A 24,510-nucleotide genomic window follows, 5' to 3' on the forward strand; every position below is an offset into this window, starting at 1 on the left:
TCTTTTGAAAGAGCTCCCTCTCTTCACTGCTGAGTGTATATGGATAGGCCTCTCCTAAAACTGGAGTGCCAGGACGATCCTCAGACACTTGTAATGGGGGGTAAGAAGTTAGGTTGACACAGAATTTCAATATGTCATGGTGGACTGTGAACATTTCAGAAAACAAGGTTATTGTGTTGCGTAGCACAAATTTGTCAACAATTTGAGTTGCTACACCTCTTGTTCCTTTAACAAGTTTCAAAATCTCTCCATTTGCTGACTCAATGACAAAAGCAGAATGTGCCCAAAGAGGCCCCCATAGCTTAACACTTTCTGCGAGGTGAAGGAGTGAGTGCACATTTGATGTCATTTGCTCCTCATTATAAAGCTCCTGAACCCCAAACACAAACTCAAGTAAGAGGACATCTGCTTCATTTATATCCTTTGGGAAGATGCTGGACTTTAGAAAGAGATAAATGGCTTGGATTAATTTGGCAAAATGCTTTACGTACTTTGAAGGCAGAATTCCATTCAAACAAGGCAAACAGTAAAATAGCAACCAAGTACGCCACTCAGAGGCTTTCCAGAATTTACGCTCCTTCACTGATCTGGGCAACCGTGAAATATTTCTCGGCGGGTGAATAGAAAGCAGTCTTGAGTCTATCAGTTGTAAGTGACTTGGAGCACCAATGTAAAAATCTCCAACTGAACTAAACCAGAGCTCAGCTATTTGCTTAGTTACACCAAGAAGAGTGCAGTGCATGTAGTCTGGTGTGAAACCCCAGACTATGTTGAAATGTGGTACATTTATAAGTGGTGATGGACCTTTGACACCCTTATAACTGACCCTGCATTGGAGAGCCTTCTCCATGTGCCTCAGCATTTCTCTTTCAGTTCTGTCAGGGTGATCGGATTCAGAAATAGGGTATTTCACTTGCCCTGCTACCAGTTTCCCTGGGTGATAGCACCAACTACATCCAAAGTAACCATTAAATTGTGTTGTGTTTTGCATAGCGGGTCTGGTCACCGAATCAACTACACAACACAAACCTACTACTTCAGATGTGACCACTTGTTTAGACTTAGCCAGCCACCTAACTCCACTTTCTGCAAGAGTGTAAGAGTTGTTAAATGACTTATGTGGCTCATAACACAGCCCGGGGTTTTGATCCCCAAATCTCCATTTATTTTTGTTGAATATGTGAATGTGTGATAGTCTAAGGAGCAACGTCATGGGACTGTATTTGAATACGTGAATGTATTGTTTGGTTTAAAAGTTGAAATGTAAAACCATGCATGTCTTGTCAAGGCGCTGACTTTGTTGGGGGTTTCATTTTCTTTTTTTTTCTGCTTCCCCGAAATCTCTCCCTTTATGCGACTTAATATTTAATATATACCTGAAATTACTATCTTGAAAATTTCACTACAGCGCTTGAAATGTTCCGTGACGAAGTATACGGTAGCGCTTTGTAAAGAAAAATTGTTCTTTAGTGCACAGCGACTACTAATCAATAGTTTCTTGCCACGTGTTTCCCGGCGTTGTATGCTGAAATATTCCTATGCACAGGATGCGGTATCAGGTGAAGTCAGACGCAGTTTCCACAGACTTCCGCACTGAACAATGTTCGCGTCTCCACCCACTGACTGGCCTATCCTTGCGCATGCGCAAGATTTTCCGGCATTCATTGTGGGAGCTACGGTGACGCACGTCAGGGAGCTGCAATATTACTACAAATCGAATTCACACAGTGCACCAACATGAGTTTCACTACAGAAGAAAGGGGCAACCCAAATACGTTGAGTTATAGAGTATATTTCAGTAAGTACCCATTTTGGTTTTACTTGCGGGGCGTCTGAAATTAAATCCTTGACGAGTCTTCTTATTGCATTCATTCAAAGTCGGGCCGAAAACTCTCCACGTGTCACTCGTTTTCGCTTCCATTCATTTAGAGATACTGAAATATAGGCTAACATTACTAGGAAACGTCCAGAACGTGAAACAGCCTTTTCACGGTCTGATTTCTTAGATCTTTGATGGGCGTATTAATCGTAATGTCTTCCGGCTACATCTGAGATGCTGCCGAAACGAAACGAAGTCGGAATGTTATCAGACTAGTTTAATTTTCGAAGAGCCTAGTTAGCCTCTCTTCCTTTTAAGTTTACTTCGTGTTGGCTGAAGCGATGTAAGTAAACCTTAACCTTAACGTAAACGCTATACCTTGACTGAGATTTTGTTCATAAAATAACTTGTGTCCCATGTCTGACGCGCTCACATTTTTGAGAGAATTGGTACTTTCCTTTTTTATACAGCTGTCAAATCTTACAAATTTGTTCATTTGATCACCTTTCATGTCAACATGTTGTTAAGACACTTTCGTTTAGATGAGCTATTTATGATTTATTGTCTTTTTATCAATAGAAAACTCAGATGGCAAGTACATCTCACCCTTCCATGACATACCCATGTATGCAGATGAAGCACAGGTAGAGTACACTTTCTCTTTCTCTTTCTCTCTGTCTATCTCGCTCTCTCTCACACACACAGATGTAATGCTTAGAATGAAGACTGAACTCTTAGAGGGTTTTTTTTCTCTTTCTTTTGTTTGGATTCGTTACCAGTTTTTTGCCTTTCACTTTTGGCAGTCTTGAACTGTTGCCATATTTGCATAATAGGTGGAGGAACGAGGTCATAGTCTATTTGCGAGTGATATGGTCTTTACCCTGCTCTCACTCTTTCAACTTAGGAAGTATAATAACTTTGACTTCCTGTTATCTTTTCTATAAGTATTGCTCTCTCTTGTCACTAGATGCTAGTGGACCTCTAGAGCTTTTATCATCATGAATTAATTGATGATAGCTAAGTATCATCTCAAACTGCTCTGAACATAATAATCAGTCCATGTTTAGTCCTGGTTAATTAACTTAGTTGTATCTTTTCACATGCAGAATATATTCCACATGGTTGTTGAAGTACCGAGGTGGACAAATGCAAAAATGGAGGTATGATTAATGATAAACATTTTTTGTTTAACAGAACTGCTTGAATTGTGTCTCTTCTCCCTGCATGTGAAAGGTTATTGAGTGATACTGTGTAACAAGGTGAATAACATTGGAGAGTTCCAGTTCCTCGTAACTTTCCACAGTTTGGAAAGGAGTTCAACTGTTGTCATTTGAACAATGCCATTGTTCCTGGTATAACGTGATCGAGTTTCAAAATGACCCAAAGCAAACAAAGAAAGCGACTTCTTGCCTCATTAGCTGCTCCTTCCTGTTTTCAACTACTTTCTTTTCAGATTGCCACAAAAGACCTGCTCAACCCAATCAAGCAAGACGTGAAAAAGGGCAAGTTGCGTTACGTCGCCAATGTTTTCCCACATAAAGGCTACATCTGGAACTACGGAGCAATTCCTCAGGTGATTGTAACATTTTGGTCACAATGTGAGTGAGCTGACTGTTGAATGTCTAACAGACTAAATTCACTGTGCAGAACAGGACGAAAGACACTGTGGTAATGTACCATCACTCAGGATAGAACACTGATGAATATGTAATGGGTGAGGATAAAGTTCTTTTTTTTGTTGTTGTTGTTGTGTGGCAAGTCACAGATCTTCATGCTTTTGTCGAGTAAATAGATGGTGCAGAAAGCATTTTGATTTTTATATCCACGCCCAGCATTGTTATTAAGATCTGTTCGGAGATCTGGATAGAGTTACACATCTTTAGACTGTGTGCTAATCTAGGCTTATACATGTGCTCATCCAGAAACATTAATATTTGAAAGAGTTTGTATGATCATCTTTAGATGGTGCAGAGTTCTGATTCAGCTGTTGCACACACAGTGAAGTATGCCAGGCAGTGTAGAGCAGAACAGACCAGCTGAAACATGGACAGGACTTGAGGCAGGTTCTTTTGTGAGGAGAATCCGTCAGATGTTTCAGTGTTGTATCTTGGAATGATTTCTTTCCGACAGACTTGGGAAGACCCAGGACACAAAGATAATGACACGGGATGCTGTGGAGATAATGACCCCATTGACGTTTGTGAAATTGGTAGCAAGGTATTAGTCATTTTAATCACAGAATTTTGTTTAGTTCTCTCTTAACAATGTCTTTGAAATGTTCCCATTATGACTTTCTCGTTTCTTTTTTTTTATTTTATCCAGTTTTTTGTGTAACAAACATTTTATTTTTTCCCTTTTGTATTACTTTGCGACACCTGAGATTAAAATAAACTTGTTTCTGCCAATGTTAAACCTCTCACCAGCGATCTAACAGAAATGACATTTTTGATGTTTGCAGATTTGTAAGCGGGGTGAAGTTATCAAAGTAAAGATCTTGGGTGTGCTGGCCATGATTGATGAAGGTGAAACAGACTGGAAAGTTATTGTCATCAACGTTGAAGACCCAGAGGCAAAGGATTTCAACAGTATGTATTTTTTGTTTGTTTGTTTTTAAACTGTTTCCTTACTGCATCCATACCCTTTAAAGCAGTGTTTCTCCACAGTCCTCACAAGGAACCTCATCCCCACCCCCTGCCTTCACCTGCGACCCCCCCCCCCCCCCAAAACCCCCTAAACTTGATTCAACTCATCAGCTAATTATCAAGCAGACATGTCAGTGACGGTCTCCTGCTGGGAAGAGGAGCCTTGAGAACTGAGCGGGCGAACACTGCTTTAGAGGCTGCAGCTAAAGTATTTCTCATCAATTCCATCACGTGGTGCAACTCGGAAGGTCTTAATCTAGCCTCTGCTACAAACCCTAGATATCAGCGATGTTCGGAGACTTAGGCCCGGCTACCTGGAGGCGACGGTAGACTGGTTTAGACGGTACAAAGTGCCTGATGGAAAGCCTGAGAACCAGTTTGCGTTCAACGGAGAGTTCAAAGAGAAGGTATCTACATGTCCCATTTTTAATGAGCAAGATGCTGAGGTGAAATACAAGTAGTTGTCGATTTGGTCTACATTCCTATTGACTGAGAATCAAGCTTCAGAGCATCACAAGTGTACATATGAAAGTTGAATCAGTGGCTGAAATTCATTCTTAAATTCATTACTCTGTTTTTAACCTGAAGGATTTCGCCATTGAGACAATCAAGAGCACCCATGCCTTCTGGAAAGCACTTATATCTCAGCAGACTAAGGCTGGAGAACTCAACTGGTAACAAATGAGATTAATGGCTTTTGTTATTCACAAACATGGTCTGCTATCTTAGTCTTTAAGCAGAGTATGATTGCTCTTTTTAGAAATATCAGCATTAAAATGAATCTTTTTTTTTCCTATGATTAACATTGATGCGACAGGCAAACAACTTTGAGCAGTGTTGACGAGCTGTAAAAAATGAGTTAAATAAGAATCCGCATGAAGGGTCATCTCACCTCTCTCACATATGCTAGATAGTCCTAACAGATCCAAGTAATACATACCAGCACCATGTCACTTTGCTAGCATTTTTACATATAAGAGTCTCATTTGAACTGAGTTGCCTGGCCGACCTGAGAAGGTTTGGTCTGTCATTTCAATTAATATTTATGATTATAATTATTGCTGAGCATATGTCGTGACATATGACAGCTTGCAGTTTTTCTTTCTCTCTCTGTATATAGTGGAAATCATCTCTGAGCTGTTTTGCTATTCTGTCTCCCACACTGCAGCAAAAACACCTGTGTGTCAAGTGCAGATAGCCCATTCTGCTGCTCTGCTGATGAGGCCAAAGCGGTTGTTGATGCAGTAAGACTTCTTGTTTTTTTTCCCCATTCCATTATGCAAAGACTGATCAGGTTTGACTGATGTTGTCCCTTTACGCCACCCATACAAAAACGTTTTGAAGTTGTTTTACCTGTCAAGTACGTCAAACATGTGTATTTACTTCTTCTTTAGACTTGCCCATGTGGAGATGCTGACACCATCCCAGATACAGGTATATTTCTGAGACCCTTGTCGTGTTCTGTCACAAAATATGCTATTTTAATCAAATGTATGCATAGCATGAGCCATGGGTGTAGGTCAGATCTTGGATTTAAATATGACGAGGCTGAAATATGTGTGTAATGTCCTCTCTCTCTTTTTTTTCTTTTGCAGTCGACAAATGGTTCTACTACGAGAAGTAATTCAAGAAAAACGCCTCCAGGAAGGAGCAGTTTGATTACATCTGTTCGGAATGTCTACTTGAAAATAGAAATAAATATTTCTGTAAAACTATCAAAAATCTAATATCTACGTAGAACAAAGACAACATCTTGGTAGATTTGCTTTTCGTTTTATTTAACTAAAGTGTCGGTAGAGAGTTGCTGCTTAACAGATAATACATGTAGTATACGCTTTGGTTTAACTCAGGAACTGAGAACTCGTTCATTTGTTTAGTAAATTCTTTGTGTTTACGGAAAATTTCATTGTGTTTCTGGAATCTACTTTGTGAATTAAACCCAGGAAATTCAAATGTTTGTAAGATTGTTAGCCTGTCCATATTTCACTTACGTCCCTGACCATGAAACATGTATTTCAAGCCGCTTAAAAGTTCCGGTAGCCTGCATTCCGTGATGGCATCAGCATGTGGACAGTCCAGAAAAGCGTGTATGGAGATATTCACAAGATTGTGCTCTCCAGGGTCCTAAAACTGCGCTTTGAATCGTGACACCAGTGCGGTGTTAAAATGGTTTAAGAGCCTCAAATCGATCAGGTTTTAAATAATGTTATAAAGCTTTAGCACTGTAAATCTGAGCTCTTGAACAAAAATCATTCGTTATGGACAGAAGCCACATAAGCCGTAAAATTAGCATTTCGACTCTAAGCACGAACTCTCGAGGGACCACCCATTGTAACTACGCAGTTCCGGTTGAAAGTCAATTCTGGATCCCTGTCAAAAAGACTGGAGCAAGTTTGGAACGGAGGGGTTCAGAGGACTGGGGCAACAAGGTATAACATAATATTGCTTTTTTCCATCGCGCTACGATTGAACAGTCCTAAAACACAGCGCAACAATCTTTATCGCTACTAATAATGCATTTGAAGGACAGAGTTTGTGCTGTATTAATAGCAGGGTAAAAATATGGTGTCTATGTTGAAAGAATTCTGTTTACTTTTTCAGAATTTTTAAAATATTTTGTCAGGAGGGTCCGAAGAATCATCTTAAGCGAGGTCATTTCTTTTAGATCTATCGGATGCTTGTCACACCGTTTTCTCTTCGAAAACATGCTTTGAAACAGTCAGTTCGTTCACCGCACTATGATAAGCCACAGAAGCCTTTGTCACCGTGTTTGTGTTTTGCAAAGCTTTGAGAACGGTGACAACAGACGTGTGCCTCTATTTTAAACTGATGTAACGTCTAATAACGTAAAAAAATACTTACTGCATAATCAAAAATTACGTTTGTACCTAAGCTCTCGGTTAAATAACGATGAGTGTACTATTAGACCGTAATTGTCAAAACTTCAGTCGAGTTTTCATCGCTGACAAACTTTATAGCGTATTCTTTCGCATACCTTTCAGGTCAATAGCATGCCACCATATAGACGGCAAGCTTGTGTAAATTGAGTGACAGTTGTGTCTGTGTACCATGGGTCCCCGGTGGTGTCAAATATCAAGCAGTGACAACTAGCAGAATACATAAATAGTGTGGTGCAACTCCACTGTGAAGTTATGGACAAGATTTAGGCCTACTTTTTTCCATGATTACTTGCTGGATTCTCCATAAATTTAGCCGTTTAGCTTCTAGTCCAAACCCACTCTCCCGGAGCGAATTTTGCATAGCAAACTTACACCAAGGAAATAATCCGGTGGTCACGCAAAAAGATTTAAGAATAGAGGGACTCGTTTTATAAAGGAGTTCTGTATCGCCAATTAACAGCAGCGTAATGCGCTTAATTTCTTCTACGCGGGGCTCTGTGAAACGTTGCTTGTCATAAACTACCGCTTTGGGTGATGTCGAAATATGTAATCTTTCAGTCCCAAATTATGTGTCGCGGAATTGTGAAAATATGTGTTTACAAGACCTTTCAATCACTGTGAATACTTCAATTTTAGGAATCGACCACAGACATGTCTTTTATATTTGACTGGATCTACAGAGGATTCAGCAGCGTATTACAAATACTAGGTAACGTATTAAACGTGTAACTATTCCGAGATATAGTCTTTCTCTGTGTTAGAACCTTTCATCAGGATCAGAAGCTCATATATAACCTCAGGCGTTGTAGGAAATGAACAGGATTCACCTCTCTCTCTCTTTCTTTCCCTCTCTCTCTCTCTCTCTCTCTCTCTGTCTGTCTGTCTGTCTCTCTGTCTCTGTCTCCCTTCACAAAGGTTTATATAAAAAGACTGGTAAACTTGTTTTCTTGGGATTAGACAATGCTGGGAAAACAACATTATTGCACATGCTTAAAGATGATCGACTTGGACAACATGTTCCTACGCTTCATCCAAGTGAGTCATAAACAATCTCCTGACTGAATTATTGGTGTGTCTGAGCTATTAACTTGTAATTATTTGATATAGAAGAAATGATTTGCTTATCCCTTACTTTTAAAACCAAATATTCTTTGTGATCACTGAGATGAAAATTGATGGAGGGACACAAAGGTATCCATGGTGTGTTGAACGTGTGTTGCATGTTGTTTCACTCAGCATCGGAAGAGCTGACGATTGCTGGAATGACCTTCACGACCTTTGACCTGGGTGGTCATGCACAAGGTAAAACTTAAGATAGAAGAGGGGGGACACTGAACCTCCATGTTCAGTGGGGGAAGGCTTATGAGACTGGCAGTAGAAACAATATCCAAATTTAGTAAAATGCAATGAGGGATAGGCCTTAAGGCGCTAGTGATCAAGAGTGGAGCATATACTGACATTTCTCTGCTCTACCGCAGCAAGACGAGTCTGGAAGAATTACCTTCCCGCCATAAACGGGATCGTCTACCTCGTGGACTGCGCAGATCACGAACGCCTAGCAGAGGCCAAAATCGAATTAGATGTAAGCTCCACCGCAGGCTCTCATTGTCCCCGCACGTCATTTTTCAAAATGCTTGGTCTCAGTCTCTTTTCATGGATAAATGATTTACAAACCTGACACGTCCCAGGACGATAAAGCATTGCGTATTTGTATTTGGTTTTAAGGCATAGAAGTTTGTTTAATGTGGGAACCTGAATGTTGACAATATAATCATACAGGGTTCCAGGAAAGGCTATGTTTCCATTTCAGCATGCCAGGATTTCCTTGAGTGTAATCACTAATGGCTTACAGATGAATGTCCACTGAATGTCCTCTCTGTCTTTTTTGATGTTCTTCATCATCAACAGGCCTTGTTAACAGATGAGACCATTTCTAACGTGCCTATTCTTATTTTGGGAAATAAAATTGACCGCCCTGAAGCCATTAGTGAGGACGCACTGAGGAGTTTGTTTGGGCTTTATGGGCACACCACTGGAAAGGTAAGAGATAAAATGTGTATGTTTCATAACTGACCTCACAGTCTGTATTCTCACAAAATTATGACAGAATGTTTTTTCTCTCATATTGATTTTACATGTGCGTGTCCAAAATTAATTATCCAAAATTGGCTTTTGAAAATTGAATTGATCAAAACTATCACAGAATTTGGAAAATAGCGTACAATTTTAATTTCTGGCTGAAAAAAAAAATGCCTTAAAAAACGTCTTCGAAATGCCATGATATCAGTGATGCGTTTATGGAGTTAAAACTGATAAAGGAAGTGATGGCACATTTTACCAAGCATAGAATATCTGTCGGTTAAGAATTTCACAACTGTCCACTTCACTTTCACACTGTCACCTTGGTCAAACCCCGGAACTTTCTTTGATGTGTTTACATGAAATGAAGGGCCATAGCAAGTTTTCAAGTGATTTTACGTAGCTCTTCTGTTAGACCGCTGACTCTGTGTTTGTTTTTCTTCTCCAGGGGAAGGTTTCACTGAAAGAACTGAATCTAAGGCCAATGGAAGTTTTCATGTGCAGTGTCTTAAAGAGACAAGGATACGGAGAAGGCTTTCGATGGCTTTCTCAGTATATCGACTAACACGGACAGGTTCACAAAGATTGCTCCAAGTTTTGACTCCGGAGTGAAGAACACTTCTGTTACTCAACGGAAAGCTCTAAAAGTACAAGTGTATGATATTTGTTACCTCAGTGCCATCAATATAAGTGCTTGATTGTAGTGAATATCGCTGAGATGGGTAGTTGGCAACTATCTAGTTTAAATTATCTGAGCCGTTCAAAATGCAGTATACTCTACAGACTACAGGGATTTCTCACTCTGAAAAGACAGATGTAAGTGATGTTTGCTAATGAAAGGTGTGCCGGGAAACGCATAACTTAGAGCGTCTTTTGGCTTTTCCCCTTCTAAAAACAGGGTAGGCATGTAATCCCTGAGAGACGTTTACAGAGCAGTGGTTATTTTGAGGAGATGGCATAGTGTTACAGTGAAGGGGTGGCTGACCACTGTTACATTTTTTCCCCTTCTTTCTTTTATTAACATATACATACATATATTTAAAATCTGTTACATACCCTACCAAAGACCTATTCAGTATCATTTAAACCTTCCAAGTTTATTGTATTTAAGAATTTGAATTGAGTCCGCAAAATACCTTTTGCCCTTAAGCACTAAGTGGACACACGCATTAGCAGTGATAGCCATTAACAGCATTTTGTTGATTTTGTATTTTTTTTTTTTTAATTAATATTCTTCTCTGCATTTAGTCGCTTCTGTGTTTAGATGCTGTTGGTGAGTGTGTACTAACATTATATTGATCCATTTATGTTAAAGCTCAGCATATGTAATTAATGAACTGCCAATAGGGACTAATAAGGTGAGGTTTTGTATCTGTGAAAGATAACAGCTATGCACCACTTAATGTGGCTTATTAATGCGGTGTACATGTTATGGTACAGGGTAATCTATGTGTGAGATTACATGAGATTTGCGGTGACTTTTACTATATTTATTTGTTAACATTTGAGATGAAATTATAATTCTTGATAGAATGTATTGTAATGTTTTCAGGGCAAATTCTGTTACAAGCTGTTCAAACACATTTAAGACATACCCAGATAGTTAACATTCAAAACTACCTGATTTATCAGTTTGTGCAATAAGTACTTTTTGACTGTCAGCTGGTCTTTGTACGCAGCGTTGATACGAGAGTACATGGAAAGCAATAAATAAACGTCTTTTATTACAAAAAAAGTTTGCTCAAATCTGTAAGTAAATCATTTAGGCTTTATGTTAATAGTCTGTCTGAAGTTATCACAAACGCTAGATGCCGGACTGGTTATTGCAAATGTTTTTTAAGTACATGATACTTTTGATGAATATATTTTGATATGTCCTTTATTTTATATCGTTCTCCGTTTGCTGCTAATTATACATGTTTATTACATGATTTTGAACCACAAACAAATAGGCTACTTCCTATGTCATTTATGAAATAGAATGTTCATTCGGATCCCTTTAAATACCCCTCTTGAGCTGTGGTTAAAACACTCTAATTTCCCAAAGACAAACTTCAACGAAGTTACATATTTACTCGCAAATCAGTTTTTAACAGCCCACCCTAAATACCTAAATACAGAACATCGTGTACTATCCAATGAAACAACTCTATGTTGTTAGGCGTTAACAGCTGATGAGGAGAAGCCAATCAGTAAACAGTGCGCCGTGGTGGTACCTTGTGATAAGACGTCTGGACCAATCAAAATCTATCCGGAAAAAGAAAATAATGCGTTGCGCCTTTTCCGTATGAATTTTAACAAAATATCGTAAATTGACGAGAGGTTACGCTAATTCTCAGCGAACGAGAAATAGCCACTATTGCTAATTTAAGGTGTCGTTCTGACGGTTCTCCGAAGAGTTGTCATGTAGTTTGGAGACATTTTTAAACTTTTCTTGTAATCAGCTAACATGAAGTCAATTGAGGGAGCATGCTGTGTTATTACTGTATCTGAACTCCAGCAAAATCAGTCGCACATACCTACAATAAAACCGCGAAGTTGCAGCGGAGCTATTGTAAATTTAGAACCAGGGATTGTCATTTGCAATGCTCTCCTGTTTTCTCCCTTCATAAATGATACAGTTCTCGGAAACGATCAAAAAATAGTGCTAGCGAACAATTTTAATAACAAGATTCAGATCTGCGTACATTATACCGGACACCAAGGTGTGATCAGTAACGAGTGCGCTGATAAATCGTCAGTAGTCGAAGGGCCTTCGGTATCCCATTTAGAAGCGCGGTTAGTACTTCTGGTCAACTGTGTGGAGTTCAAGGGAGCGCTCCAACGGATTTTCAAGCCATCAGATAAGTGGAGCTTTTACGGTGGGGATGAAGATGCTGACGCTCTCAGAGATTTACATTTTTTAAGTTGGTTTGCCGTTCTCAAGGTACCCACTTTGTCGAAATATTCTCAGAGCGAACCTGTTCCCTGGGTGAACAGTACAGTACTGGAAAAAGGATGCTCGGTTCTCGCATGTGGGTCTCCGTTCGGCTCGTTCTGCCCTGACCTATTCATGAGTACTTTGAGCAAAGGTATCGTGAGTAATTTGGCTGGAGAAGAGAACGCACTCATCCTTACAGATGCCCGCTGTTTGCCTGGCACTGAGGGCGGAGGACTCTTCGTTAAACTGCCGGACACTTCATGTCTAGTGGGTCTGATAGTGTCTCCGTTATGCTGGAAGTCGAGTGAATGGATTGGATTAACCCTAGTGTGCTCTCTCCACTTGATTTTAAGAAACGTCGCCAAGTCTCTGAAGTCTCACCACCCACTGAGAGAACTGTTGGTTAAACCATCCACTGAGATTCGTCAGGTACCACTTAAGGGACAGCAGGAGTCGGCTCCACTGAATTACCCCATGGTCGTGCTGGTCGAGACGGGCCAGCTGTGGGGGTCCGGAGTGTTGCTCAGTTCCAGTCTAGTCCTAACTTGCCGGCATGTTGTAAACGGCAAGTCCAGGCTCACTGTGAGATTCAACACAAACGGCAGAAGGTTGTGTCCTGCATCTATTTCAGTTGTTGAAGGAAGTTAATTAAAAAACAGAGCTGACAAGTGTATGTTCAAATGTACTGCTAATCAAAGAAATTATAAGTCATTAATTAATAATACATGAGCCACTATCACAGTCATTTTTAAGACTGCTGCAGAAATGTGCATGTCAATAGTGCTGTGTCATAAAACTGTGCACCGCTCTCCTGCTGTAGATCCCAAGTGGCGTCAGGACAGGTGCTGTATTCGACAAAGGAGTCATCTCCTTATGACATAGCACTGGTGCAGTTTCAGGAGCCCCTGTCAGATGTCACAATACCAGAGTTTGCCACTTTTTTCAGCCCAGGTAAGACTGTGCCATAGACGTTCACCATACAATACATTTACATAGCCTAATCCGAGCTGTCAAACTCTAGTTCGGTTTATTTACCTTTTCCGTTGCTTAATAAAAATGAAATGGCTTGACAAGAAACAAATTAAATTGCATACGTGTTTGCTATTTGTTTGACATTTCTTTGTGTCTTCAGGTGAAGATGTGATTGTGCTGGGCTATGGTGCTTTTGGTGAAAACCTTGGTCCCTCCATGACTTCAGGAATCCTTTCTAGAGCAGTTACCTTCAGATCAAAAGCGGTGATGCTTCAGACGACCTGTGCAGTGCAGGCAGGAGCCAGCGGAGGTGCTGTGGTTCGTGCAGCCACAGGAGAACTGCTAGGTAAAATCCAGCGGATAAAAAATTCCTTATCTTTCTCTGATTGTTTTATTTGGGTTTTTTTTTATTTATTTATCTACCAGATGTGTATTGTTTCAGTAGTGACAGGAAAATATTTTATGCGGTTCATATAATGTGGGTCCAACCATTGTTATTTAAATTTTAAAAACAGTGTCTTTAAAATGCACGAGTAATTACGCTGGCCTCCTTATGATGTCTTTATTTCATTGTCATGCTTGGCTTTAAGTCCATGCAAATTTAGTCAAGTATGAAACGTAATTTCAGTATGTGATCAGTAGGGGGCACCATGTTGTCACTAAAATGTCAACCTCGCAGTGTCCTGCACTCCACCACGGTGGGTCAGAAAACAGCTCCTGTGGGCCCAGAGCACTGTATATTTCATATCTCTCCTTACTTGTATACACCTGATTCAGCTCTTTGGATGATTATCTTTCTGCTGGGTCGCTTAAGCAGGTGGATTAGAGCAGGGAGAGACCTAAAATGTGCAGGGCTGTGGATCTCCAGGCACATGATTAGATAACACTGTTTAGCATATCCTTCTGCAGGATAACCGTGCTGTGAAAATGTAAAGTTTGTGTTCCCTGTCTCCATCAGCCTGGCGCCTCAGGCCTTAACAGATTTACTCTTTACTTAGGTCTTGTGTCTAGCAACACGAGGGACTTCTCAGCCAAGGTCACTTACCCACACTTAAACTTCAGTATCCCAGTCACCGTTCTGGAGCCTCTCCTGCACGTTTTCGCCCGGACAGGAGACGCAGCCGCCTTTCAGGCGTTGGACGCTGCGGAAGATGGAGTCCGGAGAGTGTGGCGACTACAGGCCACTCCCAGCAAACTGTGAAAGCTCACGTTTGTGCTGAGCTCACCGCGCACTCGTTACCAGGCTGCGAATGTTACCGGGTCTGCTAACTAGATCAGTGCTTTCAGCGGTTTGCATTGCTATGCAACCAGCCACAGCGCACAGCGAGAAACTGGAGGACAGTAACATTCTGTAGTCAATGCTGTGACCTTGGATTTACACTGAATGCCTCACATACAGTAGCCACTGCTGTTTACATACGATTTTCTTCATAACAACACATAGAGTGATTTTGTTAAATTTGCAGTTTATGGCATTGGGAATCGAGGATATTATTTGATGACTCATATGTTCCCAGAAGTTTGGGTAAAATTGTTGTTTGAAAGTATATTTAATGTAATAAAACGGTGTTCTTCCTGACCAACGGTTCACTAAAAATTTGTTCACAAACAATGTCTTTGTCAGTTTGACACTTCAGTATTTAAACGTGGTATCGAGCTTCGAGCACACTGTCACTTAAGGGAAAGGTCTGCTGGCATCTTTTCACTGTCGTGTTCTTGTCTTAACACAATGCTACGGATTGGGGTCTGATGGATTCCGCTGAAAGGATGACGTAACAAATCCGTCCGATTTCCTCTGTAAACCCAGTTAGATTAGTGGAAAAACGCAGGTCTCTGGCCCGCATGCTTACCCCAGGTAACAATATTCAGAGTAAACGTTTATTGTTGTTTCTGTGGACGAAACAGTTTTTTGAGCTCTGTTAACATTTTGAAGACAAATGGAAGCACTGTGTTGTAATGTGATTATATTGTATCTTGCAGTGTCATCTCCTGTCTTCAGTGGCCCATATTCTTCCATTGTTTCCCTCTCTAGAGACGGTGCAGTAAAATGAATCCGGCCCTTGTCTATAGGGTTGTTGTTTTAAGGTACGAACACAGTGGTGAAAAATATCAGTGAATCTTTCTCTTTCTCCATAGCAAAAACAAATTGTTAGGGAGTCAAATTATGATGTCATAATTACTAGCTCTGTGATTCACATTTTGATTTAAATTGTCACGTTATCTCCAAAATGTTGAGGGGGTTAATGTTTATATTTATGCCTGACAATCTACCATAACCGGCAGAGGCAGGTTTTAAACTGTTAAAATGACATGCTACCAAGACCTTTGAAATTGTTTCATTACATGCAGATCTTGCTAACTGTTTCTTTTGAAGGACGCTGACGGACTGGCCCTTTGACTAAAACAGCAGAATGAGAATGAGATTAGAACGTGAGGGGCTGGCTCTGTTTTAGCCGGTGGCGGTTTTCTGAGGCTCAAGGAACGTGAACTTTCGATTGTTACACCTGCACTATTGGACTTGTTCAGGTGGAACAAACTGACGGGAGGTGAGGAGATCAACTGTACAGTTCAAAAGGCTGAAAACCGAACACAGGGTTCCTAACTAAACCTGACTGATAGGTCAAAACCATCAAACAGAAGCCTTCACAACAAACTGTGTTCTTTACACTAAGATGTAAAGGCACCATACCGCAGTGAAAAGGCCCTTCTCATATTACGGCCCATTGGTTTTTTTTTAAACTGCTAAAGTTCTGCTGCTACAGTACTGCTGCTAAAGTTTAAAACGTTTAGAAGATTATAAACAATCAAAACAAATATAATTATGCCATCATTGCCAGTTTCAATCTAAATGTAGTTTTCTTCAAAAAAAAAAAAATCCTTATACACGTGCCTTTAAAATGTAGACAAATTGTTTAGTATGGAGAACTTATAAAACCAGTCTGTATGATACAGGAACTGCAGAATAATTATCACTACAGTAGAGTGAGCCCAGGGCCTTTAATTGTAATCATATTCAGGCAAGGAAGATGACATATCTGTACAAATAAACATGCAACCAAAAATCTGAGTCTTGCATGACAGCAAAACTCGACCAACAGTTACAATCCACTTAATGGGCAAATATACAGAAACGTCCGTTGTACAATTACGCAACATACTCCATCTACAGAGTAATCCTACACTAATTCAAGTGATGCTATGAGATGTCTTTTAGAGTATAAAATAGAAATGGAGAATAGGACAATTCAAAATACACCTGTCTCTTATAAACACCCTGCGGCACTGTCTCAGATCAGACCGTCCCAGATTCTCCACTGATAACGGCTTCATCTACAGAGCGTGGGGACAAAACACATTTTACGCTCTTATAGCATTCTCCAAGCAGTTCTAAAACAGACGGTTCTAAAAGAGAGAACAATGTTGTTTTCCCCCCAGTCCATTTAAAATCAGTGAAAATGCATGTATTTATTTCTGAACTTAAGAAAAAAAAAAAAGAGAGAAATATGAAATCATTAAAAAAAAAACAAAAAAAAAAAACAAGTACCCTCTTCTGGCGGTGGGCTTCAGTGTGCTGCTGTCTGATTCAATTACCACACTAGACACTATCTATAATTCATATATGCACTCGCTGTGCATGCACAATAGCATGTGTAATGCTAATGGTTTTTGTGGTACAAAGGGAGCCACTCCTTCGACTGAACTGCACTCTCAGGAGATCAAGTCCTAAGTATGGCAACGTGGGTCCGATGGGAAATTTTACAGTGACATTAATCTGACTGCAAGTGTGCACCCTTAATGTTTACCACAAGTACAGTGGATATGCAATTTTCATTCTGAACTCTCTCCAGTTAGCTGAAATTTGATGCCACTGTATGATGTAAGAAAATAAAAAAAAAAAAGTAATTCCAAAAGCAAAACAGAATGTAGGTTTTACCTCAGGAACACACAGATAGCAACAGGCAGTGGGAAAAATGTAATGTAAATGTTTTTTTGTTTTTGTTTTTTCTGCCATTTCAACTTGCATTTTGTTCTGATTTTCAAACAACACTATCAGCCTAAACAGTGAGAGATTTACAGCAAGCCGCACACACGACTCATATTTCACTTTTGCCGATGGGTGAATCTGATAAGCAGACACCTGTAAAAAAATATATCTGTCCTTTTTTTGTGTATCCACGGGGGGAAATGTCGTCAAATTGCATTTCCAAAGCTTGCGCTTGGCCCGTTCGTTTTTACACACGCTAACGTTTTATAGTCTCAGAGGTAATGTAGATCAGTTTGACCTAGTGGGCTGTAGCCAGACTCCATTATTACAGAAATATAAGACTGGAGAAGACATTTCAACAGATTCATTACAGGCTATTGCAACGAAAACAAAGCCAGGAGCTTTGGGGGCAGAGAGGGGGAAACACTGATGTATACAGACAGTGTTTACATAAAAAAATACAATGCTGTACATCCTCCAGTTTCACTGGGTTTTCATGGCTTAGAGAGGGGCCCAGAATGCCTCGAGGCCATCAGTCCTCTCTTAATGTACTGTTCTGGACGGAAAAAAAAAAAAATTCTCCAACGCATAAACAAAACCAAAAAGAAGAACATCTGCTCCAGCCTGTAACCCTCATTTGTGCATTGTACACACACAATGTTTTACTATTTTGAAAACTTGATCTGACCAATAAAAATAAATCATGTTTGATGTGAGCCCATCCTGGTGGTCTGCCTGGTTCTATAGAAGAGATGAAGCATCTAGCTGGTTTTGGCACTGGAGTACAGCTCTCGGTTGTTGCAGGGTGTATGTGCTCTGGGTTCCAAACACTAGCTAAGCTATTTGGAGACAATTAAAGCAATAATGAATGTGTTCTTAGAGGGCCAGAAGGGGATCACAGAGGTGGTCTGGCACTGACGGTGGACACCAGTTGACTTTACAACAGAATACAGCGATGATGCACAGATGAGACATGGATGGAAAACCTTCATTCAATCAATCAAGCAGATCTTCTGCCAGCCTGTTTCGAGTCATTGTTTTTAAAGTTCTCTAGAAGGTTTCAATTTTTACCCCGCCCCCCCCCAAAACAAGTTTTCAACTAAAATGTAACACTTTGAAAATGTAGAGTGAGAAAACGGTGGATTTATTAGACTTGCATATAAGATCTTGTCACATATTTTAAGTCACAAATGAGCCATAGCGCTTTGTATAGCACTGGGAAGGTTTGAGCACGTCTAAATGAGAAAAAAAAAAAAAAAGAAAGCCAAAGAAACACTACGTTTGTCCATTCAGTCTACCCTCAAGCGTGTGAGCTGATATGCCACAGACTGTATCAGGAGAAAAATGTCTTGCACATACACAACAACGAAAAAAAAAAAAAAGGACATTTCACAAGTATTTTATAAGACAAGTATGACTGGACTGACTTTCTTTTTCCAAACTGATGACCTCACTATAGCTATGACTACCCTGCCCCACCCCCCCACCCCAACATTCCCCCCAAGTCAATGCTGTGGTTTTTTTTTGAGTGCAGTATAAAGATGTCCCAACCTCCGGTTTCCATCGTTTTTGTGAAAGATAAAAGAGCTGCCCCTGTAGCAGTGGCCAACAAAAAAAGCTGCGTTGGACCAGCTAGTCGTTTTCTCTCTCCCCTCTACCAGATGTATCCGCCATCATCCGCTTCCCCCACCTCCCCCTCTTCCTCTTCAGCCTCCTCTCCGTTCTCCTCTGCCTCTTTCTCCTCTTCGTCCTCCCAACCGACGCCGCTGCCGAAATCTCCAGAGTAGGCAACCACTTCATCTTGAGAAGAGCATGAGACGGAGAGAGACAAGCTGACCATACCGTGGCATAGAGGATGTCTTGGCATCTCTTTTCCCATTCATATTTATACAGTACCTCATCACACTGCAAATATGCTCTTGATTTTATGAATATATTGAAAGGGAAATGCATGCAAATTTAGGCAATTTGCTAAAAACAAAGGGTAAGCATTGCCTCGAAAACGCGTTTGACTAGCGCAGGCATAAGAGCAAATGAGAGGTGTGTCAGACTTGACTTTGGGCTTTTCACTGGCTGTTTTAAGTCTAGTCAGGGGATTTGTTCTTTATCACCTTGCAGGTCTTTGGCAGCCAGATGTAATTAATCTTGAAGACCTTTATTTCAGAGAGACAATTGCTCTTTTGGAATGGAAATGAATCAGGGCTAATGAATGTAGCACTTGGTCTTCCGTCACATTAGGTGACTGATGATTTCGTGGATTTTGAGCCTTAGCCACAGAGGAACCCTTGTACTGGGACTTTCTCTCTCTCTCTGTGTGTGTGTGTGTTGAGAGAAAGAGAAAAGAGAGAGAGAGTTTGTATGTGTGTGTGTGTGTGTGTGTGTGTGTGAGTGTGTTCTTAGTTATTATCAGTACATGCCTTCTCCCCTAGTCTGCTTACCACAGTCCGGGTTGCCATGGACTCTAGAGCCTATTAGCTCTCCTCCATGCTGATCCACACACCAACACTCCCCCCTGCTCTGGTCACACTGTAACTTCCTGTAATAACCATCTTCATCACAGCTGGGAATGTACGTACCTGCAAACACACACACACACACACACACACACACACACACACATACACACACACACACACACACACACAGACACACACACACACACACACACACACACACACACACATACACACACACAAACAGACACACACACACACACACACACAGACACATACACAGACACACACACACACACATACACACACAAACACACACACACACACACACACACAAACACACACACACACACAAACACACAAAACCATTCAAAACAAACGTATATCCTGCATGAGATTTCGTGTCCTGCTGTGTCACCCACCTATGCATGCAAAGACACAGAGACGAACAGTGTAGGTGAAATTGCAAAGCCGTTCAGGTGTGGACCGCCGACCGTTCGTCATGAGGCATCGCTCAACGACTGTTAAGATTTCAATCTTTGTGTGCGTGTGTGTGTCCTTGAAAAGGCTGAGAGGATAAAACTGTCCGTGCCATGCCTGCGTGCATGTAAATAAGGGGAAATTTACACTGTGTGTGCTGCATGAATGTATGTATCTAAATGCGTAGCTCCGGTATATGACACCAAGGCAATGACGTTTATATCACCCAATCAAAGGCCACGTTGCCCCATAATGTCCATAGATCAAAGCTTAACCGGGGGGGTGTGTGTGGGGGGGGTGTTTATCACGAAACGAATGGATTAGGGGCAGCGCACTGGCACTGTGGTGATAGAAGCCATTTGTTTTGACAGTCAGGCTTCACAGAGGCAGCGAGGAGCGGTCTGAGTCGGGCCGGCCGGACGCCTGCGCCCGTGACGTGTCCTTGGAGACTTCTGTGAGCTGGTGAGCCAAAGCTGCAGTGTACAGCCCACTGCCAGCAGCATGCTTTAATCCCACCCCCTCCCCCCATTCTAACTGCCCCCCCCCCCCCCCCCAACCCACCCCTCCCCACGGCTGATTAGGAGGTAATCCCAGCCGCGTGCTTGTCATCTGTTTAATGAAACCCCTCCAATTTCACTTCTGCCAGAGGCATTCTTCCACTTCATCTCTGTCTCCTGCCTTCACTGTTCCTATCTCAGTGTGTCTCTACCCTCCACTAGCCTGTCTGTCTGTCTATCTGTCTGTCTATCTGCCTGCCTCTCAGTCCTGGTTTCCTGCTCTTTTTCATTATTTCGCTCTTGTTCCAGCTCCTTGTTATTTCTCTCTCTCTCTCTCTCTTTCTCAGTCAGGTCCCCTGAGTTTAGCCTCTACATGCAGTGCATTGTATTGTGGAAAGGTTCTCAGACATACCCAGCTTTTTCTTGGTCCCCTCCTGCACTTGGATCCTTTCTAGCTCAGCCAGGCAAGGAGGCTCTGAGGATGAAAAACAATCAGCAGTTTAGGGAGAAAGAAGCACTCCTCTGTCCAAAACAACACTCCCCCTCCAAGCAATACCAAACACCACCCTGAATGAAAGAACATTCTGGAACACTTACATTCCGTTCAGAAATCAGCGATCATCATAAATAATGCTTGCGAATTATGAATTATGATTAATTAAAATATTTCTAAACCAATTTTGAGGCATAAAGCAATTAAAAAGAATATGCAATTTAAGTGTGGCCAGGAGGTTTTTCCTCTTATCAAGTTTTAAACCAGTACATTTATATCATTAAATCAAATGTAATAAGTCAGCTAGTAAACTGCAAGAAAGCGTTGTGTATCTATGCCGTAACAATACACTCGTCTTGATTTAAAAAAAAAAAAATGTCGGAAAACGATTCCGTGACACGATGTCATGTAAGACAGTGTTTCCAAACCAGTGCTGGATAAGTCTTAAACACGCTGTATATTTCTGCTTCACTGCTCGCCTGATACCAATCCCAGAGTGTTTTGGGCCGAGCAGACTGCCAACAACTAACAGTGATGTTGTGTTTGCTCTGTGATGGTCATTTCTCCTCTGCAGGGGAAAATACAAGGGGTAGACAAAGTGTGACAGGCCAGAAGGAACTGCAACCGCCCCAGGAGATGCCAGAGTGCCCGGGAACAACGTGATCCGAATTGCATCAAACAAGTACCATTTGAGTGTGAGTGTGAGTGTGTGTGTGTGTGTTTCCCAAGAGATCCGGAGCGGAGCATATGCCTTTTTCTGCTGGAGGACCTCATCACGCTTCACAACAAACCAAACGTGCGCGCGCATACACACACACACACACACACACACAGACACAGACACACACACACAGACACAGAGAGAGACAGCATACCCACAAGTACACAGAGAGAAACAAAAGCCACTCAGACAGGTTCAGTCCTCATGAATATTCATGACAGGCTCCTAACAAACACATTAAAACAAGCACCACCCTCTCCACTGCCACAAAGCACACCCACTCTCTTCTAATGACGTCCAGTGAAGGCGCACTGTTCATTTCCAAGCAAATTATGCAAGGAGAAAGGGTCTGTCTTTCTCTCGCCAGAAAAACAACCAGTCACTCTCCATCCTCACCACTTATCGTTAAAGGTCAACACGGAGTGCCTTCGTGATTCGCGACTTTCATTTTCTGAGCAAGAAGGGGACTGATAGAGAGAGAGAGAGACAGAGAGTGAGAGAGACAGAGAGAGAGAGAGAAAGAGAGACAGAGAGAGACAGAGAGAGAGAGAGAGAGAGAGACAGAGAGACAGAGAGAGAGAGACAGAAAGAGAGAGAGACAGACAGAGAGAGAGAGAAAGAGAGACAGAGAGAGAGAGAGACAGAGTGAGTGAGTGTTTAAAAGAGATGAAAGCTTTGGATTACTGTAATCCAAACATCCCACATATGGTTCCGTTCCTCACTGAATGTTTGATTATATTTAGAAACCCAATTAAGCCTAATCCAGAGCGGACAGAATGAATTCTGTCACTACTGAGGGATAAGCCCTGTGGTCCTTGAAGTCACTCAGTGTACAGACAGATGCTCTCTCCTCTCTACTGTTTAAACATCAGTGTAATCTCTCCTGGAGTTTCTACTTGGACACAGCACAGTATCAGGTGGACTATGCCGGCCAGTTGGGTTTCTAGTGTCTTTTTCTGTGATAACCCAAAGATAAAAACATCCTGTTGTCTTAACTAAATGCACTTTCTTTACTGTCTGTCTTAGTGTGAGTGTGTGTGTGTGTGTGTGTGTGTGTGTTTGTGTGCAAGTAATTCTCATCCATCTTTAAGAAACCATTATACAAAACCAGTAAAACAGAATTGTTTTAAGCATACCATTGCTCTAAAACAAACTGTGTACGTTAGGCTCCGTCTCTCTGACGATGGTTTTCAGCGTGATCACACAGAATCTCACAATCCCTTCATCCAAAACACTCCCTCTCTCCCTGTCACACTTGTGCAACGCGTTGGAGCTGTGTATGTTTCCACTAGGAGGCTGCTGGCACCCTCTCTCCGCCATGTGCCATCCTGCTGTCGCATTTGCAGATTTGCAGATCTGTGCTGAGCAAACTGTGGGCCATGCCCTTGAAATGCTGCAAAAAAAGGCTTTTTTTTTTTCAGACATATAACATGCTTTATGTCCGTAAGATACAACACCTGCTACTCATTAAAAACAAAAAAAAAAAGAGAAACAAAAAAACGCCGAATGAAAAGAATGAAAGAACCCTGTCTAAAGTTTACCCTGTACTCTCACAGCTTGTATTCTGAGAGGATAACCTTAATGAAATACTGGGAGGTGAGTAGGAAGGGGTGGGGGGCGGGGTGTTTTATGAAAAAATAAAGTGATGCATTGACTCAGGTTTTCAGCGGGTTTGGATAACAGAAAAAGAGGCGCCTGCTGACTCACTCTCTCTCCAGAAGCAGAGACACCACTCGGCCGTGGAGACCTTGCCGTCGCGGTAGGAGTCGCAGGAGTTGAAAAACGGCCGAATGCACACCTCGTACTTGTCCAGGTTAATGGCCGCCAGCTCGGCCTGGTCCAGATACAGGTCGCTGTTGGTGTCGAGTTTTGAGAACATCCAGCCGATAGAATCCTTACAAGTCGCCACAAGGCTCCGGTCCAGAACTACGAGGAATTCAGACTGATTGGTAGATTTGTCTTTCTTTCTTTTTTTTTTTTCTTTTGAGTGTTTTTACAGTTTTATAGTGTCTTTTTGTGGTTGTTTTTTTTTTATTTGTTTGTTCCCTTGAGTTAGAACACAGTCTGAATGGTTTTTACTTCATGTGGTTAAACAATCCCAGCCAATCACAGAAGCCTAAATGACAATTTCAGTATAATTACAGTTTTATTAAAATTGTCTGGACATATACTGTGCAGTAATGTGCTAGCGTGCTAAAATAAGAAATTCCTCTGAGGTGATCCGTAAGCCTCTAGCTATTTATCTGAAACTCTGTTTTTGGCGTTCAGTATGGCAGACAGTAGTTGTAGACATTGTTCATCACAGGAGTACAAACTGAAAGGACAAGACCAAGCCCATGTTTAAAATGCTCACTTGAAGCAGAGTTGACTGCAGACTTGGCCGTGCTGTTCTGCTTGGCGTTGCCTTGGAGCAGCTGGAACCAGTCCCTCAGGCGGTCCCCCAGATCAGCTAGATCCTGCCCTGTGCAAGTCTCTATAGAGAAAAAGAGAGAGAGAGAGAGAGAGAGAGAGAGAGGAACAGAGAGTTAGTTCACAAAAGGAAGAGGGAG

At 41.4% G+C, this 24,510-nt stretch overlaps 4 protein-coding genes across 4 annotated transcripts in view; 3 read left to right on the forward strand and 1 right to left on the reverse strand.

The window, feature by feature from the left end:
* The first annotated feature begins 1,676 nt into the window (after positions 1 to 1,676).
* Positions 1,677 to 6,418, forward strand: ppa1b (inorganic pyrophosphatase 1b). The gene is made up of 11 exons (XM_030770898.1): positions 1,677 to 1,798; positions 2,399 to 2,463; positions 2,926 to 2,979; positions 3,273 to 3,392; positions 3,950 to 4,036; positions 4,278 to 4,404; positions 4,741 to 4,868; positions 5,050 to 5,135; positions 5,630 to 5,705; positions 5,856 to 5,895; positions 6,057 to 6,418. The coding sequence occupies exons 1-11, from the start codon at positions 1,738 to 1,740 to the stop codon at positions 6,083 to 6,085; spliced, it is 873 nt and encodes a 290-aa protein (XP_030626758.1). The 5' UTR covers positions 1,677 to 1,737; the 3' UTR covers positions 6,086 to 6,418.
* Positions 6,419 to 6,848: 430 nt separating this feature from the next.
* sar1ab (secretion associated, Ras related GTPase 1Ab) lies at positions 6,849 to 11,146 on the forward strand. Its single transcript, XM_030771988.1, has 7 exons — positions 6,849 to 6,890; positions 7,998 to 8,070; positions 8,277 to 8,396; positions 8,598 to 8,663; positions 8,840 to 8,943; positions 9,270 to 9,401; positions 9,889 to 11,146. The coding sequence occupies exons 2-7, from the start codon at positions 8,013 to 8,015 to the stop codon at positions 10,003 to 10,005; spliced, it is 597 nt and encodes a 198-aa protein (XP_030627848.1). The 5' UTR covers positions 6,849 to 6,890; positions 7,998 to 8,012; the 3' UTR covers positions 10,006 to 11,146.
* A 617-nt stretch (positions 11,147 to 11,763) lies between these two features.
* On the forward strand, positions 11,764 to 14,871 carry tysnd1 (trypsin like peroxisomal matrix peptidase 1). The gene is made up of 4 exons (XM_030772835.1): positions 11,764 to 12,968; positions 13,181 to 13,311; positions 13,493 to 13,678; positions 14,331 to 14,871. The coding sequence occupies exons 1-4, from the start codon at positions 11,890 to 11,892 to the stop codon at positions 14,531 to 14,533; spliced, it is 1,599 nt and encodes a 532-aa protein (XP_030628695.1). The 5' UTR covers positions 11,764 to 11,889; the 3' UTR covers positions 14,534 to 14,871.
* A 4,100-nt stretch (positions 14,872 to 18,971) lies between these two features.
* The window catches only part of spock2 (SPARC (osteonectin), cwcv and kazal like domains proteoglycan 2), a 30,082-nt gene continuing 24,543 nt past the window's right edge, over positions 18,972 to 24,510 (reverse strand). Inside the window, exons 7-11 of the mRNA XM_030772692.1 lie at positions 24,315 to 24,434; positions 23,669 to 23,887; positions 21,160 to 21,222; positions 19,756 to 19,893; positions 18,972 to 19,117 (exon numbers count right to left, since the gene is read on the reverse strand). Of these exons, the coding sequence (XP_030628552.1) occupies positions 18,972 to 19,117; positions 19,756 to 19,893; positions 21,160 to 21,222; positions 23,669 to 23,887; positions 24,315 to 24,434 (686 nt within the window). The remainder of the gene's footprint in view (positions 19,118 to 19,755; positions 19,894 to 21,159; positions 21,223 to 23,668; positions 23,888 to 24,314; positions 24,435 to 24,510) is intronic.

The sequence above is a fragment of the Chanos chanos genome, chromosome 4 (assembly GCF_902362185.1).
Source record: "Chanos chanos chromosome 4, fChaCha1.1, whole genome shotgun sequence".
Taxonomy (NCBI): domain Eukaryota; kingdom Metazoa; phylum Chordata; class Actinopteri; order Gonorynchiformes; family Chanidae; genus Chanos; species Chanos chanos.